The sequence below is a fragment of the Centruroides vittatus genome, unplaced genomic scaffold (assembly GCF_030686945.1).
Source record: "Centruroides vittatus isolate TY-2023 unplaced genomic scaffold, ASM3068694v2 contig_1090, whole genome shotgun sequence".
Classification (NCBI taxonomy): Eukaryota; Metazoa; Arthropoda; class Arachnida; order Scorpiones; family Buthidae; genus Centruroides; species Centruroides vittatus.
The window spans coordinates 93,912-115,344 of NW_027120702.1; the positions used below are offsets into that span (position 1 = coordinate 93,912).

Here is a 21,433-nt window from a genome sequence, read left to right on the forward strand (position 1 = left end):
ACATATTGATGAAAATGCTTGACTTCTCCTACAAGATTCATGTCCACATTTTCAGGATATGTTTGCCATAAAGCACACTCCTTCACGAATCTCTTTTTCTGTAACTTCTAATTTTTTTAAGAATGAAAACTTTTTTGCATCATTCCATACTGAGGCCCTCTGTGCCAGACGTGCGGCATTGGGACAAATAACGCTGCAGTATATTTAAGTATATATGACAATTGCTCACTCGGACAATTTTTTGGGGGGCCCTGAGAAAGTGGGGGCCCTAAGCTATAGCTTGTGTAGCTTATACGAAAATCCTGCACTGCTGAAGGGCCGTAGCCCCGAGGTCGAGGAGCGCGAGGGTGTGTGAAAAGGACTTAACTCGAACTGCAGACGATCAGTATGCTCATGGATCAACATCTGCCTCTGTTGAAGATTTAAATGGCCGACTTGCCGGACTGCCTGTTAAACACGCGATAGGCTTAGCGGAGAGAGCGACGCGACTTCCGATCCTCGCGCAATCGTCGAAAAAAGTATGATAACTTTCTTATTTTTTGTCTCCGGTCCAAAAGTAGGGTACCGTTGAACTCGTCTCGGTCCCCCGAGTTCAAATATATACTCCCGAAATTCCATAGGTGGTAATCTATAGTACAGCCAAATTGACCACCCCAAAATAACATAAAATAACAAAACCTGCTAAAAACAACAAGTAAAAGTACAGAATTTTCTGCAATAACCGAGTTAAGGGAAAAGAGTTAAGTCCGTAAAACGTGATAAGTAAATTATAAATTTAATTAAAAACAAGAAAAAACTATATTTTTATAAGCGTATATATATATATTGATAAGAGTAAGGACATAGAGGTAAAAAGGAGGAAAATATAATTTTCTATCGCTTCCAAGACAAAAGAAGTCTTTCTATACACTGGAAGGAAGAAAGTCAATTTATGTGAAATTTTATTAACATTATTAGGTTAAACATGATTTAATAGGTGTATAACTTGTAAAAAAAATGGAAATATAATTAATTCTTATATATATATATATATATTCCAGTAAAGAGATATTCCGAAAGTACAGCGTTATAAAATTACGAAAATATTGACAGCGCCGCCATCGTGTAATTATTTTTTTTATAGCCAGCTGATCTGGCAACACTGTAGGAAGAAACGTAAGCGGGCAATTGATTGTCGGGGCCTCGTCTGCCTAAACAAAGTAAGTGTTTCGACTGAAAGAGAATAAAGGCGATTATACGCCAAGTTTAGATCAAATTAGACGATTATAGTAGATTTATTAATGTATCGTTCTAGTAATTATATTCAAAGTTGCGGTCCGATTACGAGGAGAACCAGCAAGAATTTCGTCCTTTGTAAAATGGCGGACGGAGTTGATATTGATTTATATGCGGACGATTTGGAACAGGAGTTCAACCAGGTACATTAAAGTCTTATAAATCATAATTATTACCATTATTTTTAACGTTTAAGTCGTCTCTTACGTCTCTCCTGCCCATATTCGACGTTGAAGAATGTTAATTAAGTACTTGGTGTGATGGTCGGATGCAACGGATGTGGAATGATTATTCTCACGCTGCATTGTATTGAATGCAGCGTGACAATAATAATGGGCAATGGTGCCTTAACTTTTGGGTAAAAGCAGTTGTTTGGTGCTCCAAACCAATCTTTAAGGAAATATCCCTCGAAAGAAGTGTCTACACTGTACGTGGGGCCCCCTAATTCAAATTAACAAACTACAACATGTCATTGTTAATGGGTACTTTATGAAAGAATTGTGGCTTTATAATTCCATTTTATAGTAAAGGTGATGTATTTGATTAATAATAATAAAACACGTTCAAATAATTATTATTATTTTGTGTGAAAAACTCCAGTTGAGGACTTTCGGTAGAAGTTTTTTGGGTACTTTTAGGCCATTTGTTTATATATGCTCGTAGAAATGACCTAAAGGTAATTTCTGTCTAACTTTGAAATATTTATTTTACATTGAAAACCTTTGTTTAGTAATTTTGACGTTTCTGTTACAGGAAAGTGGTTAATGTTACCTTAGGTGCCAAGATGGCAGCTAGTCTCTGATATCAGCAAGGAAACAGTGGGACTGGTTTTAACCTAACCTAACCTATTCTAATAAATTACCATAATTATTAGCAACCAAATTATTAGAATAGGTTAGGTTAGGTTAGGTTAGAACGTGCATTCCACTGTTTCCTTGCTGGAATCAGAGACGAGCCGCCATCTTGGCACCTAAGGTAACATTAACCGAAAAGGGTAAGTGGCGCTCTGCTCCACTCTTTCGAGGCTTCTGTTTTTTGCTGGGGCCAGAACCATGCATTCGTTAAAAATTTTTTGGCTTTAGTTTTGGGTTTTTTTTAAATTTTATTTTAGGTCTGAGTGTTAAGTTTATAGTATATAATTTTTAATATTCTTTAAACAATTTTATACTTTTACTTACTGTATTTTGTTTGTTGTATTTTATGTATTGTATTGGGTGTTTTATTGTTAATTAGGGGGAGGAAATTATTGTTGCAAGATTTTTCTTATTGTAATTGAAATAAATAAAGTAAATAGTTTTGTGACAGATATGCTAATTTGTCATAAATAAATCATTATTAGGCGTAATTAGGTTGTCAAATGCCCTTATTTGAGATATATCAATTAATCTTCTGCTAATTGTTAATCATACTAATTGTGTTTTTCACTGTTTAATCAAGTGACAACGGCTCTAATTTTCCGATAATTGGAGTAATTGCCAAATAATCATTTTATTGGAAAAACCGTATTACTGTTTAAATTTAAAATTATTAAATTAATATTGAAAAATGAATGATTTTCGAAAGAAATGTTAACTTTATTAATGATAATTCAGGATAATCATTACTGACACATTTCATTCCATTAGCAACTGATAGCTTTTTGTATGCATTTTCAGTCTGAAGTGTTTATTCAAACTAAAAATGTTCTATTACAGTACTAATAAATTTTTGTAAATATATACTGTATATATTTGTTTTAAGGAATATGTTTCAATTACATCTTATTCATAGTCAATTAACTTATCATGTCTGATTTATTAATTTTCAATGCCCTCTGCTATCTTAGCCTTCTACTCTCTCTCGGTTTGGTTTCAGAATTTGACACTAGACAGTTCCATTTAAAACCAGAAGATTGCCAACCCTAGCTACTGCTAATAGATTATGTTTGTTATATTTAACATTGAGAATAGGAGACAATTTGCTGGAGGAATGAAGAGAGCAGAGGAAAAGAGTGCACAGTGCCTAAGCATTTTTAATTTAAGAATACGCTGTAGGCAATGAATGTAGTTATTATTTATATGCTAGTTGCATCAGTTTTAAATCATTTATATAGCCAGTCATGCAGTTTTCCTTAGCATCATACATATCAAGCAAGACTGCTAGAACACAATGGGCATAATCAAAATCTCAGTGCGCAGCCAGCACCTCTCAGCACCTCTGTTCAAAATCTCAGATAACTTCTGGTTGATGTCAATGTGCTTCCAGCAAACTGTAAAGCCTGGTACTCACATGTGGAAACAGACGACTGAAACCATTGACGGAATGGCAAAATGACATCAATTTTTCTGTCGAAGCCGACGGACTATGAAGTTGAAAATTTTCAACTTTTGCCATCATTGAAAGCAGGTTGGTAAAAATTAGACCATAGGAAGGCCGTTTAACAATGTTGTCATAAAGATCACGTGGGACGCTAGCATTTGAACCATAGTGGTTGGCAAGGCTAAAAAGCTTTATTTCTATACTAATATGCTAATATATTTCATTACTATCTGATTTAAATATTAATGTCAAATAGACATACTTGCTGCGTAAAGTATTGGGAATGGGTAATCATAATTTAGTTATGAAAGTATTCAATAATTCCTAACTTTCAATGATTTAAAATATTTTTCCTATCCAAATTCTTCGTTTTTGAGTTTTTTTTATTTGTGATAAGATCATAGGCAAATGTGGAAAGATTAATTGATATAACAAAGCAATCCCGGTAGGTGCCATTTTCGACTACCAGCACGTGGCCTACCTACGGTAGTAGCTTGTTTATATTTATGGCTGGCAGATGGTCAATTGTACGGTACTTTCTGCATGTGAGTACATGTGACACGGAAAGACGGTGGAACAGCATCTGTTTCCGTCGTCCATTTCTGCATGTGAGTAGCAGGCTTAAGTGTCTTTTTCGATGTACGATACACCAGCAAACAAGATGGTAGCCACCATGAGGCTTCTAAGAGCTCTATTTTGCATTGACAATTTTGAATTCAATTTATTTGTTGATGAATAAATACTGAATAAATTAAAATTCGTACTCTAATAGATTATTTTAATGTATTAATGTATCTACATAAGACATTACATAACTTGTTTTAGTTGTTAAAGTGTAATCTTACGATTGATTAGAAACCCTTTTTCTCTCTCAAATTAATCAAATAATTTTAACTATAACATTAATCTCATTCGGTTTAACAACCATATACTCCTTTCGCTTTAGTTATTTAAAATTCTTATTGAAATTAAATATCTTCATTTCTCTGTCTCTTTTTGAAATATTCATTTTTCATTAAGTTGTTCTCCTTAAATAAAAGTTCAAAAATAAATTTAACATAATGTGGAAGTCCACATTTGCCATTTTTCTTGTTTTCCTTTTCCGATATCCCCTGCAGTCAGCATTTGTTTTCTCGAAAACGCCAGCGGTTGTGTTACTTCCAGCAGCATCTCACTGGATAGATGCTGAGATTTTGAATATGCCCAATGTAAGCAGGAAGCAGGATGCTGACCAAGCAAAAGAAACTTTCTTTTATTATCTCAATATAAAAACATACTAGTTTCTTTATCACAGTGACGTGATGATACTGTGCATCTGCTAGTACTATGAATAACTGATAGGGATTATGGTGTTTCTTACCAACTAGTGGTGACAGAAAAAAACAATAAAAGCCTTTCAAGTTGTTGATAAATTCAGCAGTGCTGCAGCAGCAGCTGCAGGGAGTTTAAAGCAAAATTGTTACTAATAAGATCACTGCATGTAAAGCAATTGTCCTGTCTGAGGGTATAATTTACAGAAGCCTCAGAAGGTGATTTTTTGCTTTATCGAGAGGGATGGACTTGTAAAGATTGATAATTCTTGGTTATAATGTTACTTTTTAATCTTTAAATAATAAAAAATAAATACATAAGAATTTAAATGCTTGTTTGTTGACATATCTTGTTGAGCTTAATCAAGTATTAAAATACTTTTGCATTTTAGTTAGATGTCATCTTTTATCAAGGAACACTGGCAAAAGAGTAATTAACATTAAATAATTTGTCAAACAGTGAGATTATAGCCAACTGTACAAATACCATGTTGTTTCATCATCACTGTAGCGTTTGGTGGTGTAAAATTACTACTCAGGTGCATGCTGAATTTAGCAATGAGTGGTTTCTCTCCTTTATAGTAATGCAACTTGATCAAAGATGATTTGTGTAATTGATACAACTTTAAACCAGAAGTAAATAAATAAAATACATATATATTTAATTGGCAGATACTAAGCAAAAGTATTATTATAAAAGGCTAAAACTAAAAAAGGCTGATGATATAATAAGTATTGATAGTAAAAATTGTTTAATGCCAATAGACAATAGCATATCATTTTTTATGTGGATATCCTTCCATATTATAAATACATAAACTATGTCATGCAAATTTGGATGGGTATGCAGGTAATCATTATGGTTTGTTACAGGAAGCATTTAAAAAGCATTACATATTGCAAGTCTTTGAATTAACTGATGAAGTTTGTTATGGATACAGGGATTAAGCTACGTGTAGTTTTTTCTACCAAATGGTGACAACTCAGATTTTGCTTCATCGAAAAACGGACATAAAACTTAAAAAAAGAGTTACAAACTATGCTTTTTATCACTGCTTTGTAAATATATAATTAATAAAATAATGTAATGTTCAGTATTCTTCAGTGCTTGTATTATTCCTTACCACAGTTAATGGGTTGATCGAGGATGTGTGTATTTGGAGTGGGTATGTGCAACAACTTTCTAGATCATTACAGGAAAGTTTAAAAGTATAAAAATAGCATATTTCATAATTTATGGATGCTTCTTAAAAGGATGTGATTTGCCATTAAATATTCTAAGTTCTAAATTTTAAACTAAAATTTTCAAATATATTTATAGTCAATCTGAAAACTAATTTTTAAATTAAATATTTTTAGTTAATAACTGAATATTCTGGGTATCAAAATCAAAAAAAATAATTTATAGTTTAAATTTCGATATCCAGAATATTCAGTTATCAACTAAAAAATCATTGCTTTACTTTTTAGGAGTGAAAGTTGGAGTGGTAGCATTAATCGTTTTTGATTGTTTAACTCTAAGTTCTGAAAGTTTTTCTTTCAATGTAGCTGAAGAGGAAATTGTTTTTACCCCTCAGGCTACAAGGATAATTTGTATATCAAAACCAGTCAAACAACTTTCTCTTTGGCCAGTTTTTTAATTATAATTTTAGAATACATATAATTTAATATTATATGTATTCTAAAAGTATTCCACTATCAAATAGGGTCTGATTGATTGGAATAGTGTACATTTTTACATGAATTGACATCATCATATCAGTTTTATCCAAGCCTAAATTGTTTCAAAACAGGAGTTGGTTTGAAGTAAAGACAGGATTTTGACAAGGAAATGTTTTGTCACCACTTCTGTTTATAATCACAATGGATGAAATTCATAAGAATTAAAAAGAAAAGGCTTAATGGGAAGAAGTCAAGGACTAGGCTGTTTGCAGATAACATAGTACTGATAGGAGACAGATGTAGTGGATCATCAACTGGATGTGTGGAACAGGGAGCTAGAGGAAGAATGGGGAATGAAGATGATAACCTGGAGAAGGTGATGACGTTAAGGAGAACTCAGGAGGAGAGAGTGAAAATCGAACTGAATAGAGAATGAATGTTGACAGTTTTAGTTACCTGGGAACAGACATGTCAAAGGATGGAAAATTAAGCAAAGAAATAAGTAGAATAATACAGCAAGCTGATGAGTATGAGAACTTTGTTCTGGAAAAAGGAAGTTCCACTCAAATGTATGAAGGTCCTTTATCAATTATAATTTGTCTCACTATTGACTTGTGGACTTTGGCCTTTGTTTCTGGATTGTAATTGTAGACCTACAGTTCATCTCCAATTATGACTTTCTTGATTAAATCTGGTTCATTATTAGTGGTTTGAAGCAAGTCATTAGTGACTGCAGCACGATGTTTTTTTTTTCTCTGGTAACAGTAGCTTCAGAACAAAATTTTGCCATGACACATTTCATGTCAAGATCCTGTGTCAAAATCTCAGACACAGTAGATTTTGGAATCCCTGGATCAGTTTCTAGTTCTTTCACTGTCAATCTCCAACCTTTGTTGATTGCAACATGTACATGTTCAATAATCTTAACATGATTTCTGATGTTCTGCTTGTTTGCATGGATCACTTTCAACAGATTCTTGGCCATCTTTGAAGCATTTGTGCTGCACTCATCACATTGTCCCCAAAAGCCTTCTGAATCATCTGAATAGTTTCTATGGAGAAATATTGAAGCTTAACACAAGATTTGATGTAGATACATTGTTCTACTTGTTCAGTCATTTTGAATGAAATTGCCACAGTACACATGCTCTTTCAACAGCATCTCGCACCTTCACTGATTAGTATAGTTCATGCATGTGCATTCCAGTCCACTCTCCTTGGCTCTCAGATTAAGTCAATATCATGCAAACTGTTCTTAAAAATGGCTGGACTTTTTTCTGGACAGACCTCATAAAGTGAACTGTACTTTTCTCATACATTTAAATGCAAAAGTGAGGCTGTATTTCTGGAAAATTTTTTATGCCTACATTTGACAAAGGAAATACATATATGCTATTTTATTATGTAATATCCAGCTTGTGTACAAAAAAAATATAACATGATTTTCTGAGAGCTAAGTCAACAAGTCTACTCTATGTAAAATACTTAGTGTAAAATTATTGACACTTTTTCCATCACAGAAAAAAAAAAAAAATAGAAATGATGGAACCAGGAATTGCTAAATCATCACAAGGTTTTTGAAAAAGTGGCAAAGCTCTCCTGCTATGATGATATAAAAATCTTTTATTTAGTTTTTCAGTTGGTGCACTACCATTAAGGAATATGGATAATCTAATTTCATAATATGATTATCTCCTATTATGTTTCTGCTTAAACTGGAGTCATGAAAAACAAAGTATTAAACTGACTAAACACTTTTGGACTTTCATCCATCCTCAGAGTCAATCACTAAAAAATGATCTTTTCAAGCTCCCATTCAAATCTCTTTCATGTTATAGAAGATATGATCAAACTCCCATTTGAACATATCTTCTATAAGATGATAATTCTTTAATGGTAGACTCTGAGGATGGATGAAAAGTCCAAAAGTGCTTAGTCAGTTTGGCAATATTTTCTTTTAGATGGACTCCAATTCAAGCAGAAAGGTAATTGGGCTGCAATTTGAAAAAATTCCCTATAAATTCTCACTATCATCTGTCTCTTTCCTTGATCTTGAGAATGGAGTTAGATAGATGAAAAACAAGATCAGATATGGAAATCTTAAAGGCCAGGTGGTCAGATTAAACTATATAAGAACTTCCAATGCAAACCGGAACTCATTTTATTTCAATTCAAAACTTTTACCATGAAAGATGTTAGCTAGATGATCAGTACAACTCTATTGTAAAGGAAAAGAATGATGTACAGTAATACCCTGAGTTACATAAGTAATGCAGACCATAGACCTTTACATAAGTCAAATTTGTAAGTTGCTTAAGTGTAACTATGTAATTAATAACTCAATACTTTATATATTGGGTGGTTTGGAAAGTAAAATCGTTTTTTTTTCATGAAAAAAAAATAATTTTCTTGTAATATATAAATATTTTATTGAATTATATATTGACCATTTTGGTCCAATACATTTTGCCATCTTTCTAGTAGTAGCATGATTCCACACACACAAAAATTTTGATCTTTGCTTACTATAACTGATCCAAGTGATTTTTGACATCCTCATTTGAAGTAAATGTTTTACTGTTTAAAATATTTTGTAAAGACTGGAACAAGTAATAATTTGAGGGTGCCAGATTTGCCGAATATGGTGGGTGTGGTAGCACATCCCATCCAAGCTGTAACAGTTTCTGTTGAATTAACAAACTTGTCAGATCCAGCATTATCATAATGAAACATTACCTCTTCCTGTTGATAAATTCCCCCTTTTCTATTTGATGGTATCACTCAATTTGTCTATTTGATGGCAGTACACTTTTGAATCAATTGCAGAATTGTCTGGTAGAAGTTTGAGAAAAAACAATTCCCTTAAAATCCCACCAGAGAAAGAGCATCACTTTTTTTTTATGAATATTGGTTTTTGAAGTGCTTTGAGCCGGTTCATTTCTTCTACTCCATGATCGCTTGCATTAGACATTGTTATAAACAATCCATTTTTCGTTACCAGGTATGATTCGCTTCAAAAATGGATCATTTTCTTGACGTTTGAAAAGCAAATCACAGATGTCAATGTGACGGAGCAAATCTTTCTTTAACCCTTTCTTCACAAGGGTACCAATCGGCTGGTACCTCCTTCATTGTTAAGCAAAACTTTGAGGGTACCGATTTGTCGTTACCCTAGTAAAAATCGATTTTTGTAAAATTTATTGACAACAGATGTCAGCAGTTGATGGCAGCATCTTGTCTAGCGTCTGTTTCACATATTTTTCTCCAGATGGTGTTTTGTTGACATAAAACATTTTAATTAATGCTTTTTTTTTCTTTATTTTTTCCTGATGATTTTTTATTTCATTTTTAGCATATTCATGCAATAATATTACTATAACAAGTTCATTCATACTATAATAAGTCAGTGAGTTATAAATATTCAAGTTGTGACCTTCAGTTCTGACATTTTATTTAATTTTTATTTTAATTGAAAATATCAGCAAATGTTACATGTATTACCTATGGTAATCATATATTTATTACAAAAATTTATATTCTTGTTCGATATGAAGTGAATAAAGTATATTAGTTCATTATATTAGTTAATAACAGAATAAAGTTTTGATTTCAAACAAATGTTTGATATAATGTGCGATGAACTTATTATAGTAATGAACAAGGAATGAACGGTACATGCATAAGTGTTATATAAAGTTGTACAAAACAATATTCTACCTCTTTGTGGCTCAGTGCCAGCAAAAAACTAGATAACTAGACAATGTTAAATTTGACAAAAAGTTACAAATGATCAAGTTTAAATGTCAGTTCTGATATATATTATTTTTTTCTTATAAATTTTTCTAATAAAATGTATTGAAAAATATCGTATTTAAAACTAAAGATATTAATAAATGTACGTGATTATTTTCATATGAATATAATGATAATTTGATTTTTGGTGAATTTTTAAAATAACATCGCCTGACTGACCTATATTGACTTAGGATAGATTACAAAATAAACGTAAACAAGATGTCGGTCGTAAAGGGTTAAGAACGTGTGGAACCCATATTTTGAGCTTTGAAACGAAACCAAGTCGTTTCAAATGATCATAAACAGTTGAATTTGACAAATTTTATCTCTTAGCAATTTCTCGTGTTGTTATTCAGCGGATTGCTTCAATTAATACTTTTATTTTGTCTTCAGCTTAAACTGGCCTTCCAGAACGTGGTGCATCTTCACTATCGAAATTGCTGGAACAAAATTTTGTGAACCAGTTTTGGCATTGTTGGTCTGTCAACACATCTTCATACACGTCCCACAATTTTTTTCTTGCTTGAACAGCATTCTTACCTTTTCGGTAATAAAAAAGCAAAATATGCCAAAAATGCTGCTTTTGATTTTTGATGGGACACCAAAAAAAAAACAATTGCAAAGAATCAAAACAAAATTTTTTATAAATAAGCCTTGAAATGTCAGCAATCAAAATATATAATGACAATATGATTTTAGAATGAAATTGGCCGGTAAAAATACAAGTAATCCCTTTGGTGGCAAAAAACGAAATTACTTTCTGAACAACCCAACAAATTAACATTTAATAATAAATGTAGAAGGCTCTGGAAGAAAAAAAAATTGGTTCAAAGTGGGACACAAACCGAAAACTCCACAGGGCAAGCTGGAATTGCAGGTTTGAGTCCTGTTTAAGGTTGATTTTCTTTTTCTTTCCAGAACCTTCTAAATTAATTATTAAATTCATCAAGAGATGACACCTAATAACTCCTCTAGATCAAATTACAGTAGAGCATCGATTAACCGACTTATCGGTTAACCGACCGCATTCTAGTTGGCAAATTCAAATGTCCGCTAGTGATGTGGCGCTACAACATTTGGTTATGTCTTGGCTACTTTAATATTATTTTTGTTAAATTTTTGCATGTTTTAGCTGGCAGCACTGGCTCGACCATGAAAGGGAGGCTAGTATTTAAACCAGGCCTAATACACTATACTAATAATGTATTTTTTCATACTTTTCGGTTATCCGACCAACCCCAGTCCCCAATTAAGTCGGATAATCGATGCGCTACTGTACTTGACATTTAATTAGTAATTAGTAGCATTATTATAGCCTGGTGTAATCCAGCAATAATTTGGCATCAATTTAAAAATTTGGTTAATGGATGTTTATATTTGAGAAAAATTCATGTTTCTTACATTTTCAAATACAAATGGCCATACAATTTTTTGAGTTTGACCAAACAAAGAACAAAACCAAAATAAAATAACAATCATGTAAAAGGAAACGTAACAGAATAAAATATAATGCAGAGTCTTTGGGGGAAAAAAGCACAAAATTGCTGTATAGAACTTATCATACAGGAACACACTTGATGAAGAAGATAGACTTTATTTTTTACAACTTACTATTTTTGTGCTTTTTTTCCCCTCAAAGAACATAGAAAGAACAAGAAACAATCAAGTATTAGAGTTCAACAGTCTTTGAAGTAAAAATCTATGCATACTATTTATCAATCTCCTGGAAGATATTGTGATGGGGAGATACTGATTAGTATTTTTGGAATATAGATCCCAAAACATGCTTTATTTTATCAATCAATCAATCTTTATTTGTAGTAAGGCGAACCTTGTTACCGGGGGTTAGTATTACATTTATCTTTAAGTTTACATATATAGTTTATACATTATTCTGTTAGCCAATTCTACAAACACAACAGTAAAATTACACAATTTTCTGACAATAAATACGAACATATAAATAAATTTTTATCCCTACATATTATGCTTACATAATATGTTTACATAGTAAATATAGATAATAAAGTAAAGAATCAACTGTAATTTTCAATTAATTTAATAGCGTTTTAGCTCATTAGTGATTTGAATAAAAAAATGCCAGGCAATGTGCTGTAATTGGTTTCAACCCTGAAAGTTATAAAATAATTAAGAGCATTTTTTTGGTAATGCGCAGCAACTTTGTCAAAGATTCATAAAACAATCTGTTCCCATCACTAAGTAGATGGACAAGTCTACACTACTATTTATTTTTACAGCCTTACTAAGATTTACAAAGTTCTTTAAGTGCAAATAACATTTAAGATACTTTAAATATCTGAAGATTCATGAAGAGCATAATTTCATAAACAGAAAATGCTTGTTGAATTGCGAATGAAGTACATCACTCGTGTCAGTGCAGAGATTACAATTAAATGCATTGTATAAAACAGCACATTCTCTTTCTTATATCGGATTTCATCGATAGGAGTTTCTGAAACCAAAGAAACAAATTAACAATTGTGAAGTAATGATTGAAGAATACTTTTGGCTAATTTATGTATATCTTAAAGAAAGTAGTAGCTTATCTAGATCTTCACAATTTTCATTAGATGCTGCTTGGAAAAAAACCGTCTAATATAATTTATTTTCATGCAAAGAATTATAATAATTGTTTCTTGTTTTTAGCAAATGAGAGAACATTTTGTGAAGTTCAGCCTTTTAAACACATCATTGTACAGATAACAGACTGTAGAAACTGTTTTTTTTTTTACAATAAATATATCCTTTCTTCCCTTTACAGGTTTGATAAATATTCCATAAATCTCAGTATTTTTCCTTAAAATTCCATATGATTAGAATCATATTTAATGCCGAGAGTAGAATTTTGTCCACTAATTGCAGAACTGTTGAAACTTTCATATTGCTAATAGGTTTTATATTTGAATTCAACAATTTGTGAGTTTTCTTTAAAAACATGAATAGATACAGGGTTCCCGTGCACCCGAAAGTCAAGGATTTTTATTAGTGTTTGGAAAGTCGTGGGAAGTTGGAAATTTGTCAAAAAGTCGGGAATTTACCTTCTTGGCTGCCTTGTTGATTTTTTTCTTTTCTTACTGACAATATGCTTGACTAAGTGTAGCTGTCTTCAACAAAAATAATGTAGTGCAATACAACTTATGAAAAGGGGTGCAAAATATTTTCAGGACCCAAAATTTTTTTAAAAATTTACAAAGTATAAAAGAAATGATAAAATAATTTTAATTTAAATGGTATTATTTATCATTTGTCATTTTAATAATTTTGACTGCATAACAAAACAATTTGGTTCTTTTTTCCTAGTTTATTAATATTATATAAGTCCAGGAAATTTATTAAAAAGATACAATGGATATTTTCAAAGTAAGGACTGTTTTACAATAAAAAATGAACTACTAAACATTAGGAGTAATTTATTTTTTCTCAGATTCTACGTACTTTCGATTACTTTCCGCATAGTTTTCATTGTTGTTGAAACATTTGTCGTAGCCTGAGACCAGTTTCTGTGGACCTGTGTCATAGAAGTGTTACTGTCTGAGAGCCTAACCGTTCCTGTTCAAGAACACAGTTTCTGACACAATTTTGTAAAGAACTGACTTTGAAACTTGTGGGAAATTAACAGATAGGGTGGAAATGGCAAATTGTCCGTTTCTAAAAATCATGGTGTCTACTGCATGGTCAAGATTCTTGATGATTACAGATGATCAACCCAAGTATGGTTCATCGTGCATGTTCTCCCAACCTTCTTTAAACAATCTTACCCACTTAGGAACTTTGTTATCACTCGTGGCATTCAGACCATAAATTTCACAGATCTGGTGATGAATCTGCCAATTTCACATTTTTTGGCCAGAAAGAAAATAACCTATCTTAATTTATAGGCAGCAGGCTGCTGGATCTTCTTAAACATTTCATCGAACACAAAAAGCACACACTTTATTGAAAATGGCATCTGTGTGTGTGCGAGTGATGCCATGAGACACTGCTCATATGCAAAAAATCGAACATTTAATTTTAAAATGACATTGCCAAACAGATCTTACTTAAAAAAATCCCTTCTAAATTTTATAAATATATACTTTCATATGTGGATTATTCATTAACAAATCCTGTATAATAAATAAATAAATAGCTTTTTTTTCAAAGCCATGTAGATATATGGTTGTGGATTAATAACAGAATAAACTACTATAATTTAATAAAACATTCTATTTTTAGTTCTAATAATTCAGCAATTATAAAAAATATATAACTCTTAATTAGAAAAAGTTACTAATTAAAAAGTTAGAAAAGCAATATGCATAGTAAGTTAAATACTGTTTTATTATTTTGTCAATGTGCCATATTGTAAGGGAAATGAGGATCAGGGAAAGTCACGGAATTTAAAACAAAAATTTGAGTAGGAACTCTAGATATTAAGGGAATGACTGCCGATGCTATATACAGTGGACCTTCGTTATAGCGCTGCTCACTATACCGCGCACTCTGTTATAGTGCGGGCGATGTTCGCTACGCGATAAGCTCAAACACATTTATACAGGTCCATGTGGCGTTAGTGAGTAGCGCATTTCATTGTTACTGCGTATTGAGTAATTGTGTATGTATTGAGTTCCCGCATGTATTTTGAATAGTGTTTAATTATTGTATGCATGATGAGTAAAAGAAAAGCTTGACATTATTGCTAAAGTAAAGAGGTGAACCGCATTACACCGTGCCGCTCGGTATAACGCGGGTGTTGTTTTCCGCCCGACATGCGCGTTATATTGGGGGTCCCCTGTACTTAATTGCAATTTGTCGTCTTGTGTGTTTTAAAGGAAATTTTTGAAGTTACTTTGAAACATGTAAGTTACATAACACTAACAACTTACCAAATTATCTTCAATGTCATTTTAATTTTAAATATGTTTCATTATATTATTGCCTCTATTTTACTGGACCTCTTGCTTAATTTTATTGATTGGAATAATTATTCAAAATGAATTAACACTTTCTGTTCATTTCATTTTTGAATATTAGTGAGGACTCGAAGGATCTATTTTGCAGAACCTTTGTATTTGTTCATCTTTTTTATCTTAGTGATGTATTTTGTACAGAATGGAACTGGAACACACAATTGATATTTACTTCGACTCTCAGTTTTTTGCATTAATGATTTTATAGAAACATCACCAAATGATTGCCTAAATAATCGGGCTATAATTCCGCTAATTTAAATAATTAATACTAAGCATTAATTATTTAAATTAGTGGAATTATAGCCCGATTATTTAGGCGATTGTTTGGTGATGTTTCTATATACATATCGAACTTTGCGATTTTTGTTATACTTATTAATGATTTTATTAGTAACTATGAAATATTTAACTTTTTTAAAAACTGTATCACTATATTTACTTTGAATTTTTCTTGTTCTTAGCAAAAGGCATCTATCTATTTATCCAGAAACAGTACGATATAAGAATGCGGCATCATCACATGCTTTCTCTAATTTTGTGACACTTGTGAGCATTTCATTCTTATGTGACCTCTGTTTTGATAAAACTTTTTTGCTCCTGTTGAGTAAACATTACAGCAGTTTGTTTATAGAAGTATCACAAACACACATTGTCAATTCAAAACAATCTGTCAAATTATCAGGCTATTATATGGCTAAGTTAGTTTGAAAATTCTTGGGAATTCCATAATCCTGCATCTGCTGGTGTATAGGGAAGCTACCGGTAATTCAACAATCTAAAATTACGGTTTAATTATGTTTATTTTGGTTGATTACATAATAAACATAATTAAACCGTAATTTTGGATCATGGAATTACCAGTAGCATTCCTATACACCAGCAGACGCAGGATTATGGAATTTTCTAATCAAAATATAGTCTGTCTAGAGATAGGCAGTTATGCCTACCTGTAGGCAGACCAATTTAGAAGTTCTAAATTAAAAAATTAATTTTTTAATCATTAAAATAAACATGAGATGGGGTCATAACTGCTTACTTCTAGACAAAATAATTAGTTTCTAATCATTAACTTAGCCATATAACAGCCTGATAATTGGAAGATTGTTTGGTTTGAATTAACTATAAATTGGGTTCAGAAATATTGTTGATATACATACATTGTCACCGTTAACACGAGTCTCTTGATAATGTTAGCAACACAAAACTATATCACTGATCTCACGAGTCTGCAAAACAAAATATTACTACTGTATCAGCAGGTGGCATTCTCATTATGAAAAATCAACAATATTGCCAGTTTAAAAAAGAAACAGCTTGTACATAATAAAGTAATACACACACAGTTATTTTTGATGTATAGATCTAATCAGATTTATATATCTTGTCAGATCATATGTCTTGCAATTAGATCAGATATATCAAAAAATGTCTAGTTATGACGCTTTTCAAGCAAGTTCTGGTTAGCTGTATAAATGTAAGGAAAAATGTGAATTTTCACAAAAAATTATATTGGATGAAAGTGCTGAAGTAAGTGAAGAAGATTGTAAAACTTGATGCAAAACAATTTTGAAAAAATATGAACTTTAGAAAGTCTTTAACATTGATGAAACAGGTTTGTTTTTCAAGTGTTTACTAGATGAAACATTAACATTTAAAATGAATAAATATTTTGAAGGAAAGTATAATGAGCAATTGTTTATTGTGACATTGTCATAATGCTGGGCTGCAATTTTTAATTTATTTAATTTAAATTGTACGCCCTTCACATCAAATTAGTAGTCTTGCCCCTGTACATCATACTTTTCCTGTTAGATTGACCGGCATGACTCCTATTGCTAACTCCTTTCGAGGAAAAAATTTTTGAATTGAAGTAATGTGACTTCCGGTAAGCGTTGGTAGTTCTTATATAGTTAATCGGGGCATCCTGCCCCTAATCTTTCCATGTCTTGTTTTTGCTTTCATCCATCTAACTCTTGAGATTAAGGAAGGACAGACAAACGTCAGTGGGAATTTACAAGTCTTTAATACCAAGAAAGCATCTAGGATTTTTACTTTTTTGTGAATTAGTAATTTTAACTTCTATTCCATTCATATTTACTTCTATAGTTACAAGCACTTTATCGGACTGTTATTTGAGAAAATTAAACTATAGAAATTGATCACAATTTTAATTAAAATCTTGTATGACAAGCCAAATTTTTAAAAATTGTGTGCTGAAGTTAATGACACTATGATACACATTATAAAATGAAATAATTTATGACTCTGTTCTTTTCTAAGTTCCAAACAACCAATAGGGTGAGAGTATGTAATTAAATTATCAGCCTTCCAATAAAAAATTAAGTTTGGCCCTTAACACTAGCTTCCCGTAGAGTGTAGCCTTAATGGCTGCCGTTTTGTAGTTCACCAAAAGTCAGACTCAATTGCAAAATGTACAACTTACTTTCCTCTGTGCAAATGTGATGTCAAAACTGCAAACGATGGACAAAAGAATTATAAAGAACATTAAAGTTCATTATTGGAAGTGCATTTCAATGAAAATGTTAATTGCTTTAGAAGAGGATTGGCTTTTGAAAGGCTTATTTATGTTCAGAGATTGCATGTCTGAAATTCATAAGGCCTAGGAATATGATGATTCTCCATTTCCTGTCAAGAATTATTTCAAGAAAGCTGACATTCAGCGAGGTAGTAATGTTTGGGAAGACGACGGCAATGACATTATTTTGACTGAATGAAAATGGGAAGATAACAACTATTATATTAATTAATTTTTTAAAATTGTCTTCTGTTATTTTATTAATTTTATTTGATTTTAAATTATTTATGGATTAGTTTAATATCTTTTGCATAAAGAAATTTATATGATGTTTTAAATACAGTTTCCTTTATTTTCATATTACAAGTAATACATTATTATTTTTTTCTTTAGGATGGAGATTATAATCATGATGCAAATGTAGATTTATACGATGATGTCATCACAGCACCATCCAGCGATGGTCAGCAAGCAGAAGAGGTAATAACTATTTGATATTATAATGTAAATATGCTTTATTTTTAATTAAAGATTTTTAAAATAGAGGATGTACTTGTGTATTGAACTACAGCAGAATTTCATAAGTCAAACTTGATGGTACTCTCAAAAATGCCAAAATTTTGTAGTTTGAAACCTGAGACAGGTTTATAAAATAAACTGAAAATGTTTGTTAATTTAACCTATTTGCTGGAAAAGTATGAATGGTTTTGATTTTACAACTTATCAGTTCCAGTTTTGATTTTGAATTTTAGTAATGAAAAATGTATATAAATTATTATCAAGCAAGTTAAATAGCTAAATATGAAGTCTACAGTGAAACGAAGCTATTATATGTTACTTACATTTTTTTATACTTACTTCATGTAAATAAAATAGTTTAGTTCTGAAGTTGTCAGTTTAATTCACCCTTTGAATCATATTCTTCATGCGCTTTTGTTTCCTATACTAGAATGATTCCTGACAAAATTTTTCTCCAGGCATTTCCTTCTGTTCCTTTACCTTAAGTGAAGAATAAGGTAAATAAAATTAAACTGTTGTGCATACATGTGTGTCTATGACAACTTGCAGCTCTTGTTGAAGTTAGTGCACCTTCAACTTAGTTACTTCCAGTCTTGCCTCTCTCCCTTGGATACAACTGGTTATCAGTTGGGAGACAACAACAATGAAGTGGAAAGAAGTTGTAATGAAATTGTTATAGCGAAGTGAAAGTCGTAGAATTCTACATAGATAACATGAGACTGATAGAAAAGGAATGTTACAGTGAAAGTTCATCATAAATACTGGTATACCTTGAGTTAAATCATTTCAAGTTACATCGTTCTTGATTATACATCGTTTGTCAAAAAAGTATATGGAAAAATAAAAATCAAGTTTAAGTCATTTTATTCGACTTTACATCCGTCCGCCACAAATATTGAAGTCGTAATATCACTAGAAAAGCATTAAAAGCATGTGAAATCATATTAAAATACGTACATTTATAGTAAATGTTAATATAATCATCATAAATCGTAGAGAACGAAACACGAAAACATCTGTGTTTCTGTGTTGTCTTATTTAGCGGTCTTTAAGTGCTCATTATGGGCATTTTCCACCGTAGTTTCGACTTACGTCGTAACTGCACAAGTAAATTCGACTTACGTTGCTTCTCCTGGAACCAATTACTGACGTAAGGCGAGGTATACCTGTATGTTCATAAAACTGAAATTTTGTCATGGATTCCTATGGAAGTTAGGTTGAGAAAAACCTAAAAGTTTGTTGTTATGAAGTTCATTATAATTAGATGCTACTGTATGCCGATTGGATACCTGTACTGAGGATTTCATCAGTATGATTACTGAATGGGGAACCTACAGCCATCATATTATTTAGGGAACAGTGTTATATGGAATATTTCTCTATTTACTTTTCAATTATTATTATTTAAAAGTCTAAAACAACCTGTTAGTTTAAGAAGAGTCATAATTTTAGCAGAGTTTCTTTCAAATTTTTAAATTGTTTACTTAATGTTTTCCTTCAAAAAGAAAATTTGATTTTAATACAATATTTGGAGTTACTTCTCGTAAGCTTTCTACTTAAAACATATTATTTTTTTTGAAATTACTATATTACAAGAAACATACCAAAGTCATATAATTAAATCCTATCAAACTATGACTAGTTTTTTTCTAATAATATGCAAAACTATTAGCTTCATTATTTAATTTTGAAAACATACTAAACTATATAATTTTGTAATTTACTAAGAAATCTTACATGTAAAGAAGAATGTTGTTTATGCAGTAGGACACAGTTTAATCAAATGCAATGAAAGTTTTTATGGAACCTCTTCTCGTCAAGAGAAGATCAACAACAACTTCTTAGGAAATAAACTTGCGATAGTCTCCCCATTCATCTGAGTGAGATTACAGCATTTATAAAGTAGAACTACCAAATAAATAGTACGAACAAGCACAAAAATATGGGTTAATGTTACCCTAGGATCCAAAATGGCAGCCGGGAAAATTTTTCCCTACTTCGGAGACTGCGACGGGGAAAAACTTTTCCCCTGCATTCAAGATGGCCGCGGTTCCGGCCGCCATCTTGAATTTCTCTGCAGACTCCGCGGATTTTTTAACCGAAATAAACAATAAAAAACAACAAAAAGAGGAGTTTTTTACTCACTTTTCGATTGTTCGATATTCTGAGTATGATCTCCTCTTTGGGGGTTGACGAAATTTTTCGAATGGTTGAGTGTTCTATGTTTGACCGCTACTCCTTCTATGTCGTCAATGTGCATATATCCTTTCCATTCGTCCGTTATTATCGTACTGCCGGAATTCACGTATTTACAAACGATCCAATTCACAGTGTTTTCTGATCTGTCGTTCACCTGACATATGAAGCATTTCTTATCTTCATCGCAATGAATGCAAACGGACTCGGTCGGCTGTATGCTTAATTTTACAGCAAAATTCGATGCGTTATCGATACGGGGAGGCAAACCTAGCTCCGAAAAGTCGTCTTCCATTAACTTGTAGAAATCACGGGAAGTGCATCTCGACCAAAATTCGTTGTTGCAACTCAAATCAGCAAAACTAGTCATTATCGAACAATTGGCAATAAACTAAACGCGGGGAGGTAAGGAGAGGGGAAAAAAAACACGGTCTTTCCTTAATTTCTGATTACTTGGTTCTCTAACTTTTAGGATTAAATTGTAATAAAAGAAACAACAATACTTACTAATTACTGGAGGAATTAATAATAATAAATATTCACCGATAGCAATTTGTGTGCAAATGAAATATTATTACGAAAAAAAAACACAGCAATTAATCCAATACGCAATTCGTCGCAACACAGCAGTAAACGATTCCAACAGGAAACTAGTCGATTTGCATAAAATTGCCCAGAAATGAACAGAAATCACGTCGCAGATCATGCATTTGCATATTCGTTCGTAACACCCCTACGAATTTCCCGCCGATTTTACTCTCGCACGACGTCACGAAAAGGCTCCCTCTACCGTCGCAAATTTACACAATACCGTCTCCGTTTCGAGGTTACAGAATACTCGGCAACGTCGAACGCAGGGTAGAAACTGA

General features: G+C 31.9%; 1 protein-coding gene across 10 annotated transcripts in view; it reads left to right on the plus strand.

Annotated features, from left to right (window-relative positions):
• The first annotated feature begins 1,113 nt into the window (after positions 1-1,113).
• Positions 1,114-21,433, plus strand: part of LOC136975786 (cleavage and polyadenylation specificity factor subunit 6-like) — a 105,601-nt gene continuing 85,281 nt past the window's right edge. For 9 of the 10 annotated variants that reach the window (XM_067270918.1, XM_067270909.1, XM_067270926.1 and 6 more), the window contains exons 1-3: positions 1,114-1,199; positions 1,273-1,418; positions 18,243-18,329. In XM_067270918.1, coding sequence (XP_067127019.1) covers positions 1,281-1,418; positions 18,243-18,329 — 225 coding nt within the window. In that variant the 5' untranslated portion in view covers positions 1,114-1,199; positions 1,273-1,280. The remainder of the gene's footprint in view (positions 1,200-1,272; positions 1,419-18,242; positions 18,330-21,433) is intronic. The other variant, XM_067270959.1, reaches the window with a different exon arrangement.